The 23022-nt window shown below is 32.2% G+C and overlaps 1 protein-coding gene across 1 annotated transcript; it reads right to left on the bottom strand.

The window, feature by feature from the left end:
- Window positions 1-18572: 18572 nt before the first annotated feature.
- Window positions 18573-22751, bottom strand: LOC149157877 (putative aquaporin NIP5-1). The gene is made up of 5 exons (XM_089433808.1): window positions 22527-22751; window positions 20149-20373; window positions 19107-19301; window positions 18900-18961; window positions 18573-18753 (listed from the first exon to the last, which is right to left on the bottom strand). The coding sequence occupies exons 1-5, from the start codon at window positions 22749-22751 to the stop codon at window positions 18573-18575; spliced, it is 888 nt and encodes a 295-aa protein (XP_089289934.1).
- Window positions 22752-23022: the final 271 nt, after the last annotated feature.

Genomic DNA, 23022 nt, shown 5'->3' on the forward strand with positions numbered 1-23022 from the left:
GAGTTTGATTATGTTATTTGTTGAGAGATCTAGGTCATATATTTAATGAAGGTTTTGCACAATGACTCCATGATTTATGAGGTTACCAAGAGCTACATTGTCGTATGATGACTGTTACTAGTATGTAGACTTTTACTTCAGCTATGAGCTCTTTCTCCAATTTGCATTCATACCATGACACCTTCTTATTAAGATGCATTCAACCATGGAAAATATATTTCATCTTTTACTTGTTCCCTTCTATTCATCTATATTATGAATATTGTCTAAGGGTTTGTATAGTTCCCTTCTTTCATTGTGCCTTTCAATTGATCACCCCTTCCATTTTTTACTTCTTGTACCTGCAATACTATTTTAGCAAGTAACCCAAGAAATATATTATTCCAAAAAATGATGTCAAGTTACTTTCCTAGGGTTTTATGTAATCAAGAGGTCATTTAGGGTTTCTTAAATTCAAACCTTAGATCATATCATTTTCCCTTTATGTCATTTTAGAGTTTATCCCATGCCCTAGAAATCAAATCATAGGGAACAAATACGTTAAGATTCAGGTTTCGAAATACTAGGGTTTTCTTAAAATATAAGCCCATAAATTCAACCCTACTACATCTTATGATGGACCCTTAAAAAGAAGAATATTATACATACCTCATGGACACCTATCTGTAGTGATTATTATTTTAGTTGCCATGATTCTTTGCAATGGTGCTATACATCTCACTGATCATTTGCCATCTTCATGACCTTATTTTAATGAGTCTTCTGATATATTGTCATTCTATAACGGGACTTGCTTCTTCATGTGTTTAATCAAGTTATTGTATGGTTGCTTATGGAACATTTCGACTTGGTCCTGGAGGATCATTTGACTCTATTTGAATAAAACAGAGATCTTTTGCACTATATCTAACATGCCCAAATGGGTCTTTATGAGAATGAATCAATGACCAATCCTAAGAGCTCACAATGGGAGCTTGATATAGAATACAATTCCTTGAGCATGAAATTGATGCCTCAAGCATAACAAAAATAATCGTATTTTTCCTTTTTTACATAAATTACATAAAATTGTGATTGCATATGTCATTATGAAGACCAAACCTAGTTACATATTTCAACATCGTTCATGTATTATTCCATCTTATTATTTATATTTGTTCTGTGAAAGATGTTTCTAGGGTGACTCCAACAAGTATACAATTTTTTGGTATAGAGGGTCATGTTATGCCCTCTACACCTAGACCAAAACCCCATAACATGCCCTTTATTAAAATGTGGGTTCAGTCAGAATTCTCCCACCAAGACCAGAACGAGTTTCTTTGAGGAGCCTTATAAACTCACAACCAAGAATGGTAAGGCTCTTACCGAATATTCTTGAAAATGTTCAACTAAAGCAAGAAATAACTGAAAAAATTCACTTATTAGAAATGCCATTGTTGGAGAGTGTAGCTCCTAACTCAGATCAATAGGTAAAATTATTTTATTTTTTTATAATTTCATTTATTACATTTAGGATAATTATTTTAGAAATGAAAAATAGTTTTATATTTTGCTTGTGTTCTTAATAGTTCCACAATTTCATTGTAAATTCAGGAAGTAAGTGACAAAGTGCCTAATGTACCTATAAGGGCATCTACCTCAACCCCCAAGACTACAAAAATATCATCGGTGACCACAAAAGAAATGCAAGAAGTTACAATCTTGCTCACATCAGAAGGAAATGTCTTGAACGATGAAATGGGGTTGAAATTTTATCACTTTATTTTTCGTCATGTAGAACAATTATTTGGAAATACCATCCAAATGGATTGGAGGAAACAAACCAATGCAAAAAAGGAAGAACTATTTAAAGATTTCGTAATAGCATTTGGTTATCCCGGATTTGATAAGGAACTTATAGAGATTGCAAGTAAATACATTCACTCAAAAAGGTCGAATTTAAACTCAAAGTTGACAAAAAACTTGATGTATCGACGTTCAGCTTGGATCACAGACCAAGTGATGTGGGATGAACTTATGAAAGATGCCAAGTTTAAGAGGAAAGTCTAAAAAAAACCAAACTATACGCCATCTACACAAGGAGGACCTAAGAGATGCCTCCGAGATACAACAAAAGCAACCCAAGCTAGGGTACCAAAAATTGGACCTCACAAATTAGGCTCTCGTGTATATAATAGTATTCTTGGTGGCATGGTAAGTGATATTTCCATCTAATATATTTTCTATTTTAGGAAAATAACTGTGGTCACGTTGAGTTAATTGTATCTTATTAGTTATTTTACCTTATAAATACGATTATCATTATTAATGTAGGTTCACCAATTTCAAAAGGAAGCTTCAGAGGAAGACTTAAAATATGCTTTATTACATGGTTCCCAAGGTCTTCGACAACACATGATAGATAGAGGGGAAAAATTAATTACTAGTTATGAATCTGAGGTTAGTTGTTTATAATATTTTATGAATAATGCAATAATTCAATTAGAGGCATAATGTTATTCTAATAGGTTAAAGTGTGTTGTGTATAGGAATCAGGTGAAACATCTTAGAGTGAGAATGGGGAGGAGATACAAGCACATGATGATTCATTTGTTGCACACAATCATTCAATTGTAATTCTTGAACCTTGGCAGGAAACCATTGTTGAATTTTAACGAATGGGAGACAGAAATAATGACGAGGATGTTCAATGTGATGAGCATTGCACACCCACAATTAATGTGGTGCCTCACAAAAAGAGGACAAAAAGGATAGATATGTGTTAAATTTTAATAACTTGAATGCGAATCGCTCTAGCTTCTAAGGAGTGCAATAGGTGGTGAGGGTCCAAACATAAACTAATTCTGTGTGCAACAAAATAAATTTTGAAGATACTTTGTTTTTTGAACTTTGTGGAACAAAAAAAATTTTGAAGGTACCTTGTTTTTTGAAGGTACTTTGTTTTCCTACAACACTATTTTTATGTGTGTCACAAAAAACAATTCCTTGACTCTACATGATGAATTGAATATACTGTGACTTTGGGTTAGTAATATTTGCCTTCAATGACACTCCTACAATAATCTTATAGACTATACGACTTTGTACACTTATGATATTTAATAATTGAATATTTTTTTTGTCAAGAATTATATTTTAGATCATACATGTTTTGAATTTAATGCTTACTGTTGTGTTTGTGTTTCCAAGAGGAAGCCCAACCATCATGTTATGGAGGGATTCTAATTAAATGCTTACTATTTCAGTTTCCAAGAGATAACCTAACTATCATGTTAGGGAGGGATTCATTTTGTTTATTATTTCCTTTTTTTACAGTGTCTACAACCTTCATTAATGGTGTTACTTATTAATGTGATTTTTGTGTTTCATTGCTACAAGACAAAAAGCCATAGGCGTGCCATTTCTTCTGAAACGTCTGCATATGTGACATTCGTGCGGTGAATTGGTACACCTCAACGCAGTCCTTATATTTTCAGGTAACACACTATTTTTATCGTTTTTCTTTCTTTGTTGTAGTTGTTTCTTGGTTGTTCTGAGTAGTATTCATTCCCTTACATTCTTTATATATCATTGGCTATAATTTGTATCTCCTTCTCTGGCTACTAGGGTTTTCTCTCGTTGTTTTTTTTTCATTTTAGAGTTCAATGGATCCACCAATCTTCTATCCCTTTGGGAAATTTTTACATTCTTGATATCCTTTGGTTCATATAGATAATGCTAGAAGCATGGGATCCTCTAAGAAATCACCTTGATTTCTGGAGGGTAAAATATGCACTTCAGGTAATTTTGAAGTATTCTCTATTTTTTTTAGGCTCTAGTAATTTAGAGGATATCCATCTCGTAGAGAACTATGTCGAAACAAGTCCATATATTTCCCTATCCCTTAACATCAAATTTCTCAACTTCCATTGGGCTTCAATGAGAACTCAACACCCAATCCTATAATTATGTCACAATTATTATACTAAGCCTTTAAAATTAATTTATGACAATAACATTCTAAGTTGTCATGGCAATGCCTTAATCATCATTCTAGTAACAATTTATCTTCAAAATGATGTTTGTCAACTTTTCTTTTGTCCAAATTTGTGAACACTTAAATTTATATGATTAGCAAAGGAAGAGAAGAGAGGCCTCCAAATGCTAGAGCATAGGAAACTGGAGGAGTGGACATGGTCAACATTGGTAAGGAAGAAATTTGTTTATGGTGTATTATTCCATGTCGAAGTACTCTTCACCATCATTGCAGGTAAGTCATTTCTCCGACGTTACATTGTGTTGTTCCACGTCCTATGTTACAAAATAGAAATGTTCCAGATTATATTTACTACGAGTTATCATTTCTTAAAAACTATATGAGAAGAAACTTTATAGCTCATTATCAATATTTTAGTGGGTTTAAGTAGTTGCAAGGTGTTTGCATTGTGGCTTATAGATTTTCTTAACTTAAAAATGTTTGTACACCCACCAATGGTAATCGTTCTGCACTCAAGGTTTTATCATTATACAGAACAGGAGCATCGTTAGCATTAGATTCCATGTTCAGCCAATTTAATTGTGTTCAGGTCAGCTGTGTCTATGGTTACTTTTTTCTATGTTTCTTATTCTGTTGTGACATATTCTATCATGTACGATAAATTTATTTTTATAGTAGAAAACAAGCCCCAAGGAGGTATTTTATTGTATTTTAATTTTATTTATCTTCTTTTAATTTCAATTTTGGAATATTCAAAATGATGTCTGCCAACTTTTCTTTTTACCAAATCTGTGAACACTTAAATTTAATTAATGATCATAACATGCTAAGCATTAATGGAAATGCCTCAATCATCATTCTAGTAAGAATCTAGCTTCAAAATGATGGATGGAAACTTCTCATCTCCTTGATTCATTTTATCTACTGCATTAGATTATATTTTCCCATTGTACTAGGGTTCCCACATTCAAAACATTTTCCAAAGCACAACTTAGTTTAAAAGATCCACATTCAAAACTTATTTTCAAGGCATTCAGGAGCTAGTGTTAATAATCTATTTATCTTTTATAACAATGGGGATTTGGTTAGCTAGTGAACTAAATGGAGTGTCAAGCTGCCCACTAGACTCCCATTCTTGGCACATGGCATGAGTTTCAAAGGGATGAGATATGTTGCAAGTCCAAGGCTATGTTAGAACTTAGTAGAATAGATATACCTCAGATCTGACACCTTGAAAAAATATCACACTAATCATGTTTTCTCATTCCACATATGGTGTTCATCAAATTCTGTTATTGAAGACTCCATCCGTCCTGGTTTGTTCTAATGTAAACTCACTCAAGTTATTGCTAAGTTGTAAGTCAATCAAACCATAGCCACTCATTCCATTTTTTTGTCTCTTGCCACATCCTTTCTATCATATTCCGAGTTACCTCTCCATTATGATATTCGTACCAAACTTTTGACTTATTTTTGTCGAACTTCTTCAACTCACCTTTTCAATAATGTTCAGGAATGGCATAGAAGGAGTAACATCTATAGATCTCCTGACTTTGAGGACCAAGTATATATGGATTGTTTCTTTACATCGTTGTTGGCTCCCATTGCTAAAGATGTTGCATCACATTCCCCTCATTCTAATGAAGAGGCACTCCAAATAGCTTTAAAATTTGATCTAATCTATGCCCATTTAGGGTTTGTTTACACTATCATCCCCAATATTCCTCGACTTAGTGCTGCTAATGAGCCAGGGGCATCTCATGCTGTGGATGGCATAGTTGGAACCATTTCACACCCTCAACCATATGATCTGCCTTAGGGAGGGACCAGTTCCACTTACAATTATCCCTCCCCCAATCCTCCATAAAGAAACCCTTATCTAGGGCCGAACACACCATATGCATATCCCTTTCTACATCAATAGATCTTAGGGCCAACTATTGCACCAACTTTTTATCCCAATGCTTCCCCATATCCTTCTTATCTATATGCATTACCTAACGCTCCAGGACCTTCAGCACCAATGGCCTAGCCCCCCCTGCCTACTCCCCCTCTCCCACAAAATCCACCTCCTCCACAAGCCAAAATGTATGCTTAGCAAAGAAGACCCAATCCCCCTAACCCCAAGAAAAGGAACAAGGGGCAGGGTAATCAGAACCATCAATCTCATGATAATCAAGGCAACCAAGGTCATCCACCCAATTCCCCTCAGGGTCCTCCACCTAATACCGCATCCCAACAATAAGGTAGTTATTCCAAGCAAAATAAGGGTCTTCATACGAATAAAACTTGTGCTTTTTGTGACGTATATGGCCATTCTACCCGTGAGTGTCCTTTTTTACCTCATATTCATCAGGTATGGGAAGCTCAAGCAACTTCTCAAGGATCACAACCCACTACTCCTCCTCCCCCTCCTGGTTCATCTCAATCATAGTGCTTACCAATCCTTTCCCTCACTAAGGATACATAGCTACCCAACCTCCACAAAGTCACGCAACTGAACCAACTCCACCATCTCGTCACCATGACTATCTTATTTTTATAATGAATTGTAATGAGGTCAATACAGAGCAAGTCAACCTTCATACCTGATCACACCAATACGATAAGACACCCGCTAAGTCAGTGACTTAGTCCCAACCCAAAGTTTTCACGGAGCCTCTATCGTCACCCAATAATACCTTATAGATCCCTCAAATGAAGGCCAAGCTTATTCCCAACATCTCCAAAGGTTTGTTACGTCGAAATGTTTCTTCTACCAAAGTCGCCCATATATATAACATAGTATATGACGTGGTTCAGTCCCCTACTTCCATGTCAATGATGGAAGTCCTCTGACATCCCCATCCAAATAGAAATCTATACTAGCCACTTTGGGTGTCATGGATCATCAAGACAATCACCTAATTATCTTTCATGTTGAAAAGTAAAAAATTCCTCCCATAGCTTCATCTGCTACATTTCAAATAGTAATCTCCATTGGAAATTCCACAGTTCAACGATGTACCCTCAACAAAGGCACCTACACTTGTGTGACGACTGCGAGTGTTTGGAAGAAACTTGGTTCCCCTCACCTATCCCCATCCACCATCACTATTTGGGCATTGGATGGTCATCCTTCACAACCCCTTGGCTTATATCACAACTTCCCTATCACAGTTGCCTAAAATATTATTTGTATTGACATTGAGTCATCGATGCGCCCTTAGAATACAACATCCTTTTGGGTCATATTTATACTTATTCCATGTCAATTTTCGCATTTGTGGTTCACCATAAGATGTTATTTCACCATAATGCAAAGATCATTGTCGTTGATCAGTTGACATACTATGTCCCCAAAGCCCAACCTTCACCTCGGTCCAACATTTCTTCCATGGCTAACAATACAAATGTCTCATCCTTCACCAATATCTCTCAAGGAGTCTAGAAATATTCAACTTTTCTTGGCTCTTACTATAGTCCACTACCTACCCCTTTTGTACCTAGCTCATATAGTGTTAGCATGCTCCAAGTATCATAGGCCACCCACAAATGATTTGATATGCCATCATAGTAGACTACACCTCTACAACCTAGTATTCCTAACTCAACCCACCCTCCTAGTACTACTCCTCAAGGATCATTTCCTTCTGCTGGTGTCTCTCTTAATCCATTTCTACCTGGAATCATTCCCTTGGGCCTTAGCCATCTCGAAGCAGTTCCTCCAGGTCACTATCCTTCTAGTTAGATATCATTATTATTTTCACCTCCTCGAGTTTATTCTACACCTCTCATGGCTACGTTGATTCTACCCAACATTACCTTGGGGATCCCAGTCTGGTACATCGATCCTCCCACAAACACTCCACCAAATCAACTCAAAACTTACACTTCTTTGACCCTGGTCCAACCTATTCTTCATACCCCTACCTTTGCTTCAGTTCCAAAGAAACCTCAACAGTAACCTACTCCTATTGCGAAAGCATCAAGTGAGGTGAGAAAAACCCACAAAAAGGGAACTAAATATAATCAGCCCCAGCAACTCTAACTCCTACTAAGCTACCAAATCTCATTCCTCCTTGTGCTTTGTGTGATGTTACCAATCATGCCACCAAGAATTCCCTTTAACTCCTCGATGTTAAGGATGTGGTTGCTGATACCTTCCCTGATTCTAACATTCTTGTTGTCCATGTCACCTTACATGAGTCAACTAAGAACCAATAATTAGACACAAATCACCCATGTTACTTTTGTGATAATTATGGCCACTTTTCTCATTGTCATCCCCGTATCGAAATTTTTCATGATACACTTCAAGTGATTCACTAATTATAAGCCTCTCATAGTGAGTCCACTTCTCGTCTACCTACGGATTCTGGTCCTACTCCTCCATTGGAACTAGACATCTCCCAAACACCAATTGTGATCCCTCCCCCTGATTTCAAGATGGCCGATAGTATAGCTTCTATTCTCTAATTGTCGTCATCCATGACATCGATGACTTGGAACTCTAATGATGTCACCTATTGTGATTTTGTTGAACCTTCTTCGACGAACACCTCGGTCTCAACATTGATAGGTATTCCATCTACAAGTCATATCTCTCCCACCCTTGATGATGCATATGTGAACGTTGTCTTTCATGAAGATGCCTCAAGTAGCTCTTCTTCATCATGTGGTCCTTATTCTTCCCATCCACCCATATTTCAATCTGACGAAGACATGATGGAAGCTATGACCACTCCTAATTATCCTTGGGATAATATACACCATCGTGGGCACTTCCTTTTGCAGCAAACCCATGATGAATATGTTGTGGAGTCCAAAGACTTCATACATGGTGAGGTCGATTGGTTCAATCACCCCTTACTTCGAACCCATGAATTTGAACCACATATTCCCTGTTTCCATTACATTTTAACCCAATGTTTGGTTAAGGAGGCCTCCATATTTGAAAGTTCACAAGAAGCAATTATCCCCAACCCTGTTTGTGCATCTAGTAGTGTTGACACTAGTACCATTATTCTTACCAATTTAGAAGAACCTATAAAGTCCCATATTGCTTCATATCACTCTTGGGATGATATACGTACTTATCGCTCCATATTACCTCAACCAACCAGCCCCTTAAACATTCTTGTTGCTCAACCACCATGTTTTCTAGGTGAGAATCATTTTTTTATATCTGAAGCCACTCTTTGGGATAGTGACACCATATATGCAAAGCTAGAAATTTATTTCATTTGATTCATAAATGATGTGTTGAACGAGATTGGTAATCCACCATTTTATTTATGTAACTGTATCTATCAATTTTTCCCACAAGAGGGCATCCATAACATCAACAAATGGCGAACCACATCATCAAAATTTGTTTAGTGTCCATTATTCTAAATACATGTCACATGTCCATAACATGTTAGGCAGAACCTATGCCACTACATCTACTCATTATCCCTTAAGGATCTTGTTTCAGTTGGATAAGTGCTTAAATCCCTTATTTGAGGACTTGGAAGATAATGTCTCTCCACAAAATCCTCTTGTTAGGGGGCATCATTCCCACCTTTGCAGACCTGATCAGTCCCCTTCATCACATATCCTAGGGGGAAGTATCTCATGCTTGGGGGCATGATGACACCCCTCGCCACCTTCTCACTTGATTAATTTAAGTCTTGGCCTAGGCCCCATTGATTTAGGTATGGTTCATTATTGTCTCATTCCTTGGATAGTTTGTCATATCGACCTTTCTAGTGAGAAATGTACACATCCAATATTCTAAATGCTTGATACGATATCTTCAAAAGTTCTACTCTATGTGAACCCACTATTAGCATCTGGTCCCCAAGTTTGACATGGTGGGTGGGCATGATTCTAGATCTCATCTAGTAGTTCATTCCCGTGATCATTTATTTCCTTAATTCTTCACCACGAACCATTCTTCCAAGAAGAATTAATGCCATAGTTAGACAAGGAAGGAAACATACCTAAAACTCATAGATGCAGATTCTGATGGCTGGTTCGTGCGCTATGATCTCCATAAGATTTAGGGCCTTCTCCTCCTCTCCAAATTATCCACAACTCACTCTAAAAATGAATTGGATTTGGGGGAAAAAATACCTTTTATAGGAAAAGCCCTAGTTTTTCTCCATCATCAATTATGACCAAATCGTAGCTCTATTTGTCAAATCACTCACATCATTGGAAATATCTCATTGAGTTATTTAATGGGTCTCTATTCATTTTTGGTAATTTAATACTTCACTGGCAAGCCATTTTTTCCATGAGGTCTCCCTTTGTCGCCTCTTAAAACTGAATTTCTTAATTTGAGCCACCCATACTCAGGTACCACTTTACCTTGGCACTAGTTGACTCACATGCCGCTTTTAGTCATCAATAATTATCACTTACTCATGTTTTATGGTCTCGTCAAGGCCTCCCCCAAGTGGCAGCATCATCGAGTCACCCTTGTATTTATGGAGTTTCTTCAAAGTCCTCTTGTGTCTTGTTACAATGTTTCATACATCATTTTGTGTCATCCCTACCATTTTACTCATATTTGGCCTCCATCTCTATTGCTTTGTATTTCTTGAACCCCTGTTTGAGTCAGTGACCATCCCCTCCGAAATCGAGTCATTCACTGCTAGGTAAACCATCCTTATTATGCTCTAACAAGGGAATTCATCAGTCATCCACCAATCTTGTTTTCTTCCATCATCATCCCTAGTGTCATTCAATCAGTCACTCTACTATGATTCTTCGTGCCTTTGTTAAGGATTCCTTATTTCCTTAACTCTTGCGGGCCCTCTTTTGTCAAACTTAGCACATTTATTCTAGAGGAGTGGTCTAGAGGGTGGTGTACCTTGGTTGTAGCTTGCATCTTTGTTCAGTACCTTAAATCAAGGAAAAGGAGTCATCATTTTCCTTTCACTTGGTTGTTTCTCACTTGCTCAATACCAACTCGTTATTGCATGATTGAGATTCATATACTTGAGAGTTCAATGATCGAGACAATTGTCCAAGTCATTCCCTACTATGTGTGAGATATTTCATACCTCATGAGGGGCTGGCCCTTCAGGTAGCCCCCACATGCCCAAATGACCATAGATGTTGATCCAAGCCTCAGATGTAGTTCTATTGATGTGATGGGTTGGGTTTCTGCTGCTTACAGCGCCCACATCACGCATGTCTCCTTTAGATGATCCATTTAAATCTTCAGAGACCTTTCCTCTTTAATAGGACTTCTTGTGTTGTTATCCCCCCTCACCATGTCAGCTTAAGGGACATTATGTCTCATGTACTCAGATGTTATTGTATTCAGTCCCGGCCTATGTTTTTCGAGGTAAATTATGTACATGGGATCCATTGTATTATTTTTTGGCCCATGATGCTAGTGTATCATGTATCATGTACTTTGTAGCTCAGTCTCATATTGTTGGGCTCCTCATTATTATTTGTACGTAGTTGTCTTGACGGGTATCGTTATTCCTCCCCCACCTCATTTAAGATCATGTATTCTCATATAAAAGGAGACTTCTATGAGTTTAGTAGGTCTCACCCCCTCTATTATTTGTCCGTCCATGACTTGCTTCAGTTCTTTATCTCTCCCTTTGAATCCCCTTTTGGCGTATATTGGAAGTGTAATCTACAATCTATTTCGGTCATACGATTTTCTCCTAACATTCATACATGTGTGGGCAATTTGTTATCACCAATAAATGATCACCTAGCCATTTCTAACTAGGTGGATCCAAATATGCTATGTAGATTTAATTTTACCATAGTAAAATCACTTTCACTGTAGAAAATAATTTAGTAAACCACTTTTATTAAATTATTTTTTGATTTAAATAAAAAAACCTATGAGAATAATTAGATAAATCATTATTTATTTAATTTTCTCTAGGAATAACTATTAAATGATTATTTAAAAATTATTCCTTGTCACATTTGACTAAATCCCTTAGGAATAATTAAATAAATCACTATTTATTTCATTTTCCTTATTTCTGTTATTGGAATAAATGTTAAATCACTATTTCATAAGTATTTCCATTTCACACCATTCTTAATTCTTGTGAAATAATTAATAAATCATTTTATTTGTGTATTCGAAATAAATATATTTAACAATTTAAATCTTTTTTACCTCTCCAATAAATATAATAAAGTATTCCAACCATTTAAATCTTGATTTTGTTAATATTATTTATTTATTCTTCATTTTCAATATTATCTCCATACTTTATTATAAAGAGGAAGGTTTTAACTCCATACTTTATTATAAAGAGGAAGGTTTTTCATTTATTCTTCACCGTGATCATAATCATCGTCACCGTTATCATTTTTTTTCTTTGAGCTCTCATTCTACTTCTCCACATTTTGTGTGGGTTTCTTCACATATTGAGAGATAAGATTAGTTTATGAAGCATCAAGGATATCAAAGGACCCATCACATCGAGGGGGACTTATAGACCGATTTGTAGATCTCCTTAACCGAGTATTTTTAATAAATAATTTATTCAATTAAAGTCTTTCCATTTGAGTTATTGGATTAGATATTTTTACTGCTGCTTTTTATTATTATAGCAAATCTGAATCACAATCAACCATCAACTTGTTGTTAGGGTCAGTTTTCACCTAGTGACCTAAGTGAAGTTTTTTTGGTACACCTTCCAAGAAAATTCACACTAACAATTTCATTTTCTAATTGAAATACAAAACCAAAATTCTTTATTAGAGAATGAAAGATTTGTACAATGTGTGGTTTGCAATGTTATTTTTGTAAAAATTAGGCCTTTCTTGATAAAAAATGTAGAAATAGCACACTATATATGTCTACTACCTCAATATGTGAGCTTAGATAAATACTAAATGGAGTGTTTTCCTCATTGTGACACTCAACATTTCTTTTTCTTTTATTTTTTGTTTAGTAGTTATATGTGTGACAAAGGATCAATGAAATTAAAATGGTATCTCTATATAAAATGATAATTTAAAGATGCTAAAATTCCATCATTTAAAAATAGAGTATCTATCATAATTCTTTGAGAGGAGAAGCTAAGGAGACATTTTGGAAGCTAAACCCAATACCATTTTTAAATAAAACTATTGAAAAAAGGAATAATTTTTTTGGGATCATGTCTTAGATATTTCCTAAATAGATTAAGAGTGTGTAAGGACAATTTGTACTTTACTTTTATAATCAAGAACTTTATTAATAGGAGGTAATCATTTTTACCACAAGTAACTATGTCATAAGTTAAGTAACCCATGATATTTCATACATCTTTTCTTTAGATTTAAATTTGAAGTCATTGATCAAAGGAAAATTTTTTATCATGTCAAGAGGTGTCTTAAAGGAAAAAGTGAATTATAAAGGGACTGCCTAAATTAAACGAGGAGGTAAATTGAGTCGAATTAAGTCAATACATTATCATCACACTTTGGGCTTGATTATTGATAATACCTGACACCCAAAGATTACATTAAATCATGAGAGTGAGAAGAAAAATGGTAAAAGAGAAAACCATTCAGAAAATGTCTTTAAAAAAATATAGGATTTCCAAGAGTACAACCACCAATTACGGAATCAAATTGAAGCACTTGAGTGGAACTAGCATAATAAACAAAACGTAATTGATGACATGGTTTATGCACTACAATCAATAGATGATATTCAAAGTAAATTTAAATGAACGATTGATTGATTTATCAACATCAAGAAAAATTAAGAGAGAAACAAGATCAAATTGATGACATGCATGATACAAAATTTGTAGCCAAGGTCCATGAAATTTATGAAAGCGAGAATTTAATTAAAAAATCCTAATACAATTTTTAATATAGATGATGTCATCCAAATGGTTGATATAAGTTGTAAAATAGACGAGCTACTAGAAAGATTTATGCAACATATGATATAGAGTATCTTATCCAAAAATATGATACATCTTGTCACAAAAATAAATCATGTAAAATGTTAATAAAACTTATGATACACAATAGATATTAGAAGTGGTTGATGATCATTGTGAAACAAAAGACTAGATGGATATAGAACGAAGTGATTGTGAGAAAAAGAAACACAGAATAACATAAATAACAACCAAAAATGTGATGAAGAAAAATAAAAACATCAAGAGCTTTCCAAGATGCTTGTTATAAATTTAGAAGAGTTATCTTTCAATAGAAATTAACATGACTTGATATATGATAAAATAAAAAATATGTGTATTCTGGATTAATCAAAATTGGTTATGTTTATAAGTGCAATAACTCTTCAATATGTATGGAGAATCATTATTTTGGTATCGATCATAGTATTCATTACGCAAAGAAAAATAACATATCATAGATGTGTTGAAAGCATAAATAAGTTAAAATAGAAATCCATTTTTAATGGTTAAATTTTTTGATATAGAATGAAGAGGTAAACAAACTACATAAGTCTTATCACCTAGCCAATGAAATGGTAACAAAGAAAAAGAAAGAAGGAATGATAGATGCAATAAACTATCAAGTAGTTATTTCAAATAATTTTGGACATGATCTAGATCCAACTATATATATTTTGTAAAGTTTTAAGTAGGGGATAACATTTATGAAAAGAAACTCTACAAAATCTTCAAGTGAGGAGTAAAATGATGGGGTAAAGATGTTTAGTGGTAAAGATCCATTACATTATTCAGATCAAATTAGTTAGTAGTCATCTAAAACCACCACATTATTCAAGTCAAAATGGTTAGAAGCAAACCATAAACAACTAGTATCAATGTAAGGTGGCTAGCTTTTACCGAGAAAACCACCAAATAAAGTGAATAGAGTTAGTGGTCAACTAGAAAAAACACCATATGAAGTGAATATGATGAGTGATAAACCCACAAAAACCAAAACATAAAGAAACAAAAAAAAAACATGAATCATTCTAGAAAAAAAGAATCCAAAGGTCCATCTTGGATCTTTTTAGCTATGAACTATTGAAAAATAAAAGAATCCAAATTCAAAATTCGGATCCCTGAAACAAAAGTTTTCAACATGCACTTAACAGTGAGGAATTTCATATATTTTGTTTCAACATGCACTTAACAGTGAGGAATTTCATATATTAGGGTTCAAGTTTGTAACTCTTATCAGCCAATCCAAAAATCAATCAACATTTGGGACTTGCATGATACTAACTAGTCTCTTCAAAATCAATGATAATTAGAAAGAATCAAATTTGTTAAGGATGCTTGTTGTTCACTTCAAGAAATGGATGGTTTTTCAAGTATATCTTCATTGAAGTATACACCAACATTTTTAGATTGAATATGAGAAAAGTTATTGGAGCGATTATTTACAATTGCAATTAAAATGAAGAATGTTGCGATGTGAGTTGTTGAATAATCAAAAAGTCATATACCACTTGGATATGAGTTTTAAATAATTTATTTGATGAGATATTGTCATGATCAATGTACTGTTGTAATGAGATCTAAATCTAGAATTTTGATACTCATATACCATAAATTTATATCATGAGAAAAAAACAATGTGTTGAAAATAACTCAAATATTTTCCGCCAATTTATGAGCTTGTCTAGATTTCGCTTAAATATTAACATGGTATGAACATCAAATTTATTTGAAAAAATAGTTTAAAATATATTCTAAAATATTTTTATTACTCATTTAAAGTATAATATTGCTACTCCAAATTTAACATTTATTGTAAATTTAAATAGGTTTCCAATATTACCTAGTTCCGTAAACTCATGAAACGTAGATATGTTTTGAAATAGAATCTAATTTTAATATTAAAAAATGAAGAAAAGGAGTGCTGCTGCAATGAGATTTGTCGATTTAGGGAATCACTATATCATATTCTATATTCAACTTCAAAATTGCAAAAAGATATTACTAATACCACTAGTTTTAACGTTAATGACCTATTTTTTAAAATTTTTACATAAAATATTGCTCGTCAATTTATAAATTTTTTATTACAATAAATTTGTTTATAAATTCCACAATGGTTATGTACAGTAATCATATTGGAATTGGACCAGAATTAAATCACTTCAAAATTGCAAAAAGATATTACTAATACCACTAGTTTTAAAGTTAATGACCTATTTTTTGAAATTTTTACATAAAATATTGGTCGTCAATTTATAAAATTTTAATTACAATAATTTTGTTTATAATCTCCATGATGGTTATGTACAATAATAACATTGGAATTGGACAAGAATTAAATCACCTCAATGAAATAGGAATTGAACTAATAATTTAACATGGAGTAGTGCTTTAACAAGGAATCAAATCAACATCTATGCAAGACTCTATAGATTTAACTACAATTTTATAAAAATTTAACATAATAACAATTTATATAAATTAATTTATTTATAAATTTTTTATAAGTTTGGTAGGATTATACCTTCATCATGTCACATATATGACCACTATGAGGGCAGCTAATTGAACCGGTGAATTCACATTAACATTAAGGAGTGTCTTAAGGATGTCTATCCAAGACCCCAGTGGACTTATTTATTCATAGCTTATTTTAAATATAATTATTTAGAATGTTGTTTGTAGTATTATTTTTATTTTAAATATGATTATTTAAAATGGACTTTTAAGATAAAATTGTTTAAATAAATTTTAATGTTAAATCTTATCATTTATAATTCCATTATATAACATTTGGTTGTTTGCGGTGTAGCTTATTTCAATTTAAAATGCTACTATTTATAATTTAATTATGCAAATAATTTGTTGTTTATGATATAATTTAATTCTTAAAAATAATTATTTATTTAAATTTCAATTTAGTTAATAAATAAATAAATAAAATTATATGAATTATTTGAACTAAGGAAAAATATATGCTATATAAATTTTAAAAACTAGTTGTCTATAGTGTCATTTTTTGGATTTTTTAGTGCCAGAATTCTGGGGAAAATTTTGCGGTCAAATATTGATTTATGTTATTTAAATTAGGCTTTAACTATATATGGATTGAACACCCTTAAAAAGGGCACTTGATTGTGTAGGGGTTACCTATGAAGCTTGCGATTTCAATAAATTCCTACTGGATTTTAGAGAATTTAGACTAGAAAAACTCACCTGAAAAGCTTACAAAAACTAATTTGAGGTCAAATTTTGATTTGTGTTATTTAAATTTGGTTTTTATTGTATATATGGATTCATTGTCGTGAAAACCCGGATTTAGTGTGATTCAACACTTTGAAAAAGGGCACTTGATTGTGCAGGGGTTACCCATCAAACTTGTGATTTCAATAAATTCCTACCAGATTTTAGAAAAATTAAAATAGAAAAAACCACAAAAAAAAACTTTAAAAAAATCTCACTACAAACAACTCTATTTTAAAAATAAACATAAATAAATAATATGAAAAATAATTAAAATTATAAATTTATTCCAATTTTTTAAAAGCCAAATCATAATTCGTCATTCTTATTTTACATATGGCAATTACATTGCTCCTTCAATTGTTCATCTATGTAAAATATCAAAAATATTAAACCAAGAATATCATCAAAAATATTAAACCAAGAATATCATCTATGTAAAATAGCAAAATTAAACTAAAAGTATATATTTTACATATGGAAATTACATTGCTCCTTCAATTGTTTATCTATGTAAAATATCAATATCAAAAATATTAAACAAGGATAGCATCTATGTAAAATATCAAAATTAAACCAAAGGTATATTAGATATTTTTTTTTACCTAGTATAAGTGAGTAGATTACATATTTTTTTAAAAATCAATTATAGTGCTCCTTTTCCACATAGCCTAAGTAGCAACACTGATATATGAACTTAGGTGTTTCTAATTCCAGCAATTTGACACATTTCAAATTATCCATTGAGCACCTAAGTATTCTTAGTTTCAACAATTTCACACATTTCAAATTATCAATTGAGCTATCATTAATTTTGAATTATAATATAATAAGAGACAAATAAAAATTATAAATAATAATTGAATAATGTATTTATTTACTCTATATATATATGAAATATTAGAATTCAATAGAAAAGTTAGATACTATTGTGGGAATTTAATCTAGATGGTAGATAGATAAGTAATTATCCATCATAATTATCAAAAATAAACCTAATTGAGTTTTAAATAAATTTATTTATATTCCATATCAGATACATATTTAAGAAAAAAATTACTCATTATAAAAACAACGTGATTTTAAAATTAAATCAGGTAAAGGAATGGCAATATTTCACCCACTCAGGTCAAATTAAGCCTAATCAACCATATAAACAAACAATTTTAAACTTACTCCAAAGAACAACCATATTTAACACACCAATTTAATATATAATTAATATTAATATTAATGCTAAAATTAAACTATTATTATAACAGTACTTATTTTAACAACACTACCCGCCATTCGAGCTACCTTTTACAGACGGTATACACTGATTTTTCTAATCATTTTTTTATTTTTTTATGTCATCATCATCTGTACCTTTAGATATAGGTATAGAATAACTTCTCACAGTCAAACACGCACACTTAAATAGGCACACCGATTTATATTTTATCTTTTTAGGTCGTCATTCATCCGTTGATCCCCTAATGGGCCGTTCTCTCCTCGTCTGGGTTGTCATTCTGACGAATTACACTGTATGCAAAAGCACCGAGTAATGCTCCTGTTATGGGAGCTACGATGTACACCCAGATTGCCTTGAAGTTTCCAGAGGCAACTGCAGGGCCAAGACTTCGTACTGGATTCATGGACGCTCCAGTGTAGGGCCTGGTCAATGGAAAAAAATCAAACATTTCACTTCATTTGAATAAAGGAATAGAGTAGCTTGACGAGTTTCAATCACATAAATAAAAAACACATCATTATCAATAATTGATATGTAATGATGATTATTATAATATCATTCTTATTACCCTGAAATAAAGTTGTTAAGTATCACGGTAGCGCCCACTGCTATTCCGGCCAATTCACCGACCTACGTCACAATTAGAAAAAAAACTGTTAATGATAATTAGTTAAATAATAAATACATACATGATTTCAAACACAAAATTACAATCCATCACACGCAAACGAAATTGTGTATTAAAAGAGAAGGGCAGTAATCTGAAGAATTTAACTGCACGGGTGTCGGTAGAGACGGCTATGACCACGAACATGAGAATGAATGTGATGATGAGCTCCAATGAGAATGCCTGAGAGTAGGATCCGGCTGGAACCGTCACTCCACCGTGCATGAATGGATTGAATATTCCCTTCAGTGTTAACGATGCACAGATAGACCCCAACACTTGTGCTGCTATGTATGCGGGCACCTGTGAATGAGGGAAGGTGAGGATATAATATTGAATATTTATCATTATTTCTACTTGGTATTGATTGCCATTTATTGGAAATATTTGGTATTGATTGCAAATTGTTGGAAAGGCAGAGGAGAGGAAATAAAAATTGGATATACAAAATAATAACAAAAGGCGTTACTTTTCTATTTTCTATTCATGAACTAAATTGGATTAGATTATTACAGTGAATTAAGTTAAGGTTATTTAAGCTTTTTGGACTAGCTAGTCACTCAAAATAACTCAACATATAAATACTCTAAATTTGATTTTAACTTAACTCAGTCACTTCACTTGACTTAATTAACTAACTCTCCTAAATTGAACTAACTCTCACATGCCCAAAAAAAATAGAATTTCTATTACATGTTTACTATGTCTAATAGATATATTAATAGATATATTAAATCTATGTTCAGTATAGACTCAGTGCATCTAACACTTATGAACATGTATTGATTACAGATTTGGTGTATCTAATCATTTTAAAGCAAAGTAAAAAACATATTCAATATTTTTTAATGCAATTTAACAATATCAGTATATAGGTGAATCCACTTGATTTTACTCCATGTCCATAGAATACTGAAATCTGTAATGATACAATCTACAACTTACATAAACTCAGACAGTCTTAAGTTACATTAGGTTATCATAAAACCCAAAACTGTGCATGACTATGGAACTTCTTTCGAAGTTGTAATACCTAAACTAAGGACACTAACGATTTTGACATTGTTGCTCGGAAACGGAAATACAAGAGGATACTATTGTACAATTTTCGATAAATATAAATTTTATGCTTGTAATGTGAGGAACAAACTTGAGTCCACGGAAAATGCCGGAATGAAGCGAAGGCAATGGTAACAGCCGGATTAACATGCGCTCCAGATACGTGGCCCGTTGAGAATATAACAATTGTAACCACCAGACCAGCAGATGCAGCCAGACCCACGAGGGCTAATTTGCCTCCAGTCTTTTCGTTCACAACAGATGTACCAGCTGCTGCAAATATGAGAATGAATGTTCCTAGGAATTCTGAGGCAACCTTCAATTCAAACAGAGGAAAATTTAAATTACGCGTTATTTCACTTCTCAATGACATCAGTCCTAAACGGTTCATTTGTGAACCCTACCAAATCCACAATGAGGCAGCATATTTCCTAAACTATCACAGCATAGATACATTTTATCGTCTTGTTATATATATATACTTCGTCTCTGCAACGAACTAACAAGGAAAAACTTATAAAGTGTATACATATATATAATACATACATATAATTTCACTTCTAATTCTTAAAAACTTCTCCTTCAAAACTACATGGCATGCCTACATCAAACTTCAAAATTCTTTGAAAAGGTTAACCAGGTTTTCGTTTTTGGGAACGCTTTATACACAAGAAAACGTTTGCCTTAAATATCTATGAAATTGTAATAAATAAATAAATTTATGTTAATTTACTTCAATTATTAATTGCAATAAATAAATAAATTCATGTTAATTTACTTCAATTATTTTGATTTTATCATAATTTAATATTTAACTCTATTTCAATTTATATAAAACATAAGTAGTTTATATGACTAATTGTAAAGATATAATCTAACTTTCTAGATAATTTTAAAAGATATGAATTACATAGTTATATAAATAAGTAAGTTTATAAACACAAACTAATTAGTAATTTCAAATAGTATATAGTAATTTTTGGAAAATATAAATTATAAATAGTTATACCTTAAATTCGTTTTAGCTTCTGTTATTAAATAAATGGTGTAGAAAATTATTATAAATTAATATATTTTATTTTATTTTTATCAAATATTTAATAAATTTTAAAGGAATTATAAATATTTTATAATTATTATAATTATTTAAAATAGTTAATTTTACAATATTATCATTTGAATATTATATTATTATTATTATTATAATTATTATAATTATTATATATATATATATATATATATATATATATATATATATTAATGTGACCATTAAAATATATATTATAAATAATAAATACAGTTATATTATTTTTTTATTTTTATTTTTAGTTATAAATTTATAATTTTTTAATTACCATAAACCTGTTCAAATATATTCTTTTAATATGTATTTAATATTTAATTAGGGTTCAATAGTCAACTGAAATAAAATTTACTGTTATATGATTAAATATTTATTTAATATATATTATTTTAAATGCATGTTTATTGAGATGATGCAAGAGATTTTAATTTAGGGATGGATATTAATATTAAATTAATAATAAAAAATTATAATTATAATAATTATCAATTAAATTTAAAAATAAAAATAAAAATAGAAACAAAAAACAGAATCAATTAAATATAGTTTATTTTTAAATTTATTTTAGTTTGAAATAAAAATATAAAATAATTTACTGTTTCATAAATAAATTATTTTGATATTATTAAGGTAGTTCATGTAAACTAAAAAAATTCAAGGTTTAATAGTATCTATTGAGAGGAAAGTAAGACATTTAATAAACCTACATAAATATAATAGTAACACTCTAAAAAAAGATAGACAATAGACCCACAAAAATATAGTGGTGCAAGAATTTACAGATATAAAAAAATACTAGATTAACAAGATTACAAATCAGTGAGTTGAAAAAAACCAACTAATCTAAATATTAATTATTTTAAACCATCTTTTTATCTAAATTACGTAAATCATACATCCAAAATGTATAAAAAAAAAAACTCTAGTAATTAACTATTCTATTCTTACACATCTGCAAAGCTATCAAATACTATTACCAAAATTTCAATCAAAATACTATCACGAGTACCAAAATTTCAATCAAAATACTATCACGAGTAACTCAAAAGTTAAACTGAAACAAATGCCATTAACTATTTTAAACCACTACAAACGATCATGAAAACTCCAACCAAACTGAATTCCCGTCTGATTAACCTTCCAACGTTACCAAATTTCAACTGGGGTAGAAAAGTTTGCTACTCAAGCTCCTCTTGCACATATTTGCAAAGGGATAATCTTAACTCTAATGACACATGCCTGCAAAACGGATAATCATACAACCTAAAGACAGTGCCAGTTGGAAAATTAATGAGACAGACGAATCTACTTCGTGCATACATACACAAGAGGATACACGAAATTCAGAGTGATGAGATTTCAAAGGAAAAATGTCAACAATATACCTTTCTGCAGAGCGAAATTACTGAAGGGCGTTGAAAAAAAGGCTCGGCCTTCCTCCAAACCTCCGGAGGCACACAATTGCAGCGTTCAATTTTAAGAGTAAAACAGTTGGGCCCATAAAATAACGGTTTCTCATGCGAGACACGATTCTTGTACTTGGAGCCGAAGAGAGGAGCCCCTGGAGTTGACGACGCAGATTGAATGGGAGTACTATTCTCAGAATCCATGAAATTCCAGTGCGACAATCCAATCAAAATTATAAATTCCCGTGTTTTTATTCGTTGAGAACAAGCTAAAGGCTTCTCTCAATATCTCTGCTACATTTCTGTACTCATCGTTACCACAGAATACCTAAATTTTCTCTTTCATTTTGTTTTCCTTCCAAGCCAAAGAGACTAATTATAGAAAACAAATTTACGCCTTCGTCGCGCTTTTTTTTCTAAGTTTTGCTAGTCAATATGTAGCAAAACTGAGGCAACACACAGTCCGAAGTATTCA

This window comes from Pinus tabuliformis, chromosome 5_2, assembly GCF_031772625.1.
Source record: "Pinus tabuliformis cultivar Carrire ecotype Pingquan chromosome 5_2, CPIR1, whole genome shotgun sequence".
Classification (NCBI taxonomy): domain Eukaryota; kingdom Viridiplantae; phylum Streptophyta; class Pinopsida; order Pinales; family Pinaceae; genus Pinus; species Pinus tabuliformis.

Excerpts from the sequence above, each read along its gene's own strand:
- LOC149157877 (XM_089433808.1), bottom strand. The coding sequence starts at position 22,751 with ATGGATTCTGAGAATAGTACTCCCATTCAATCTGCGTCGTCAACTCCA. Across the intron at positions 18,962-19,106 it reads TCTCTACCGACACCCGTGCA|GTCGGTGAATTGGCCGGAAT; the intron begins GTTAAATTCTTC and ends ATTGTGACGTAG. Across the intron at positions 18,754-18,899 it reads CTTAACAACTTTATTTCAGG|GCCCTACACTGGAGCGTCCA; the intron begins GTAATAAGAATG and ends TCCATTGACCAG.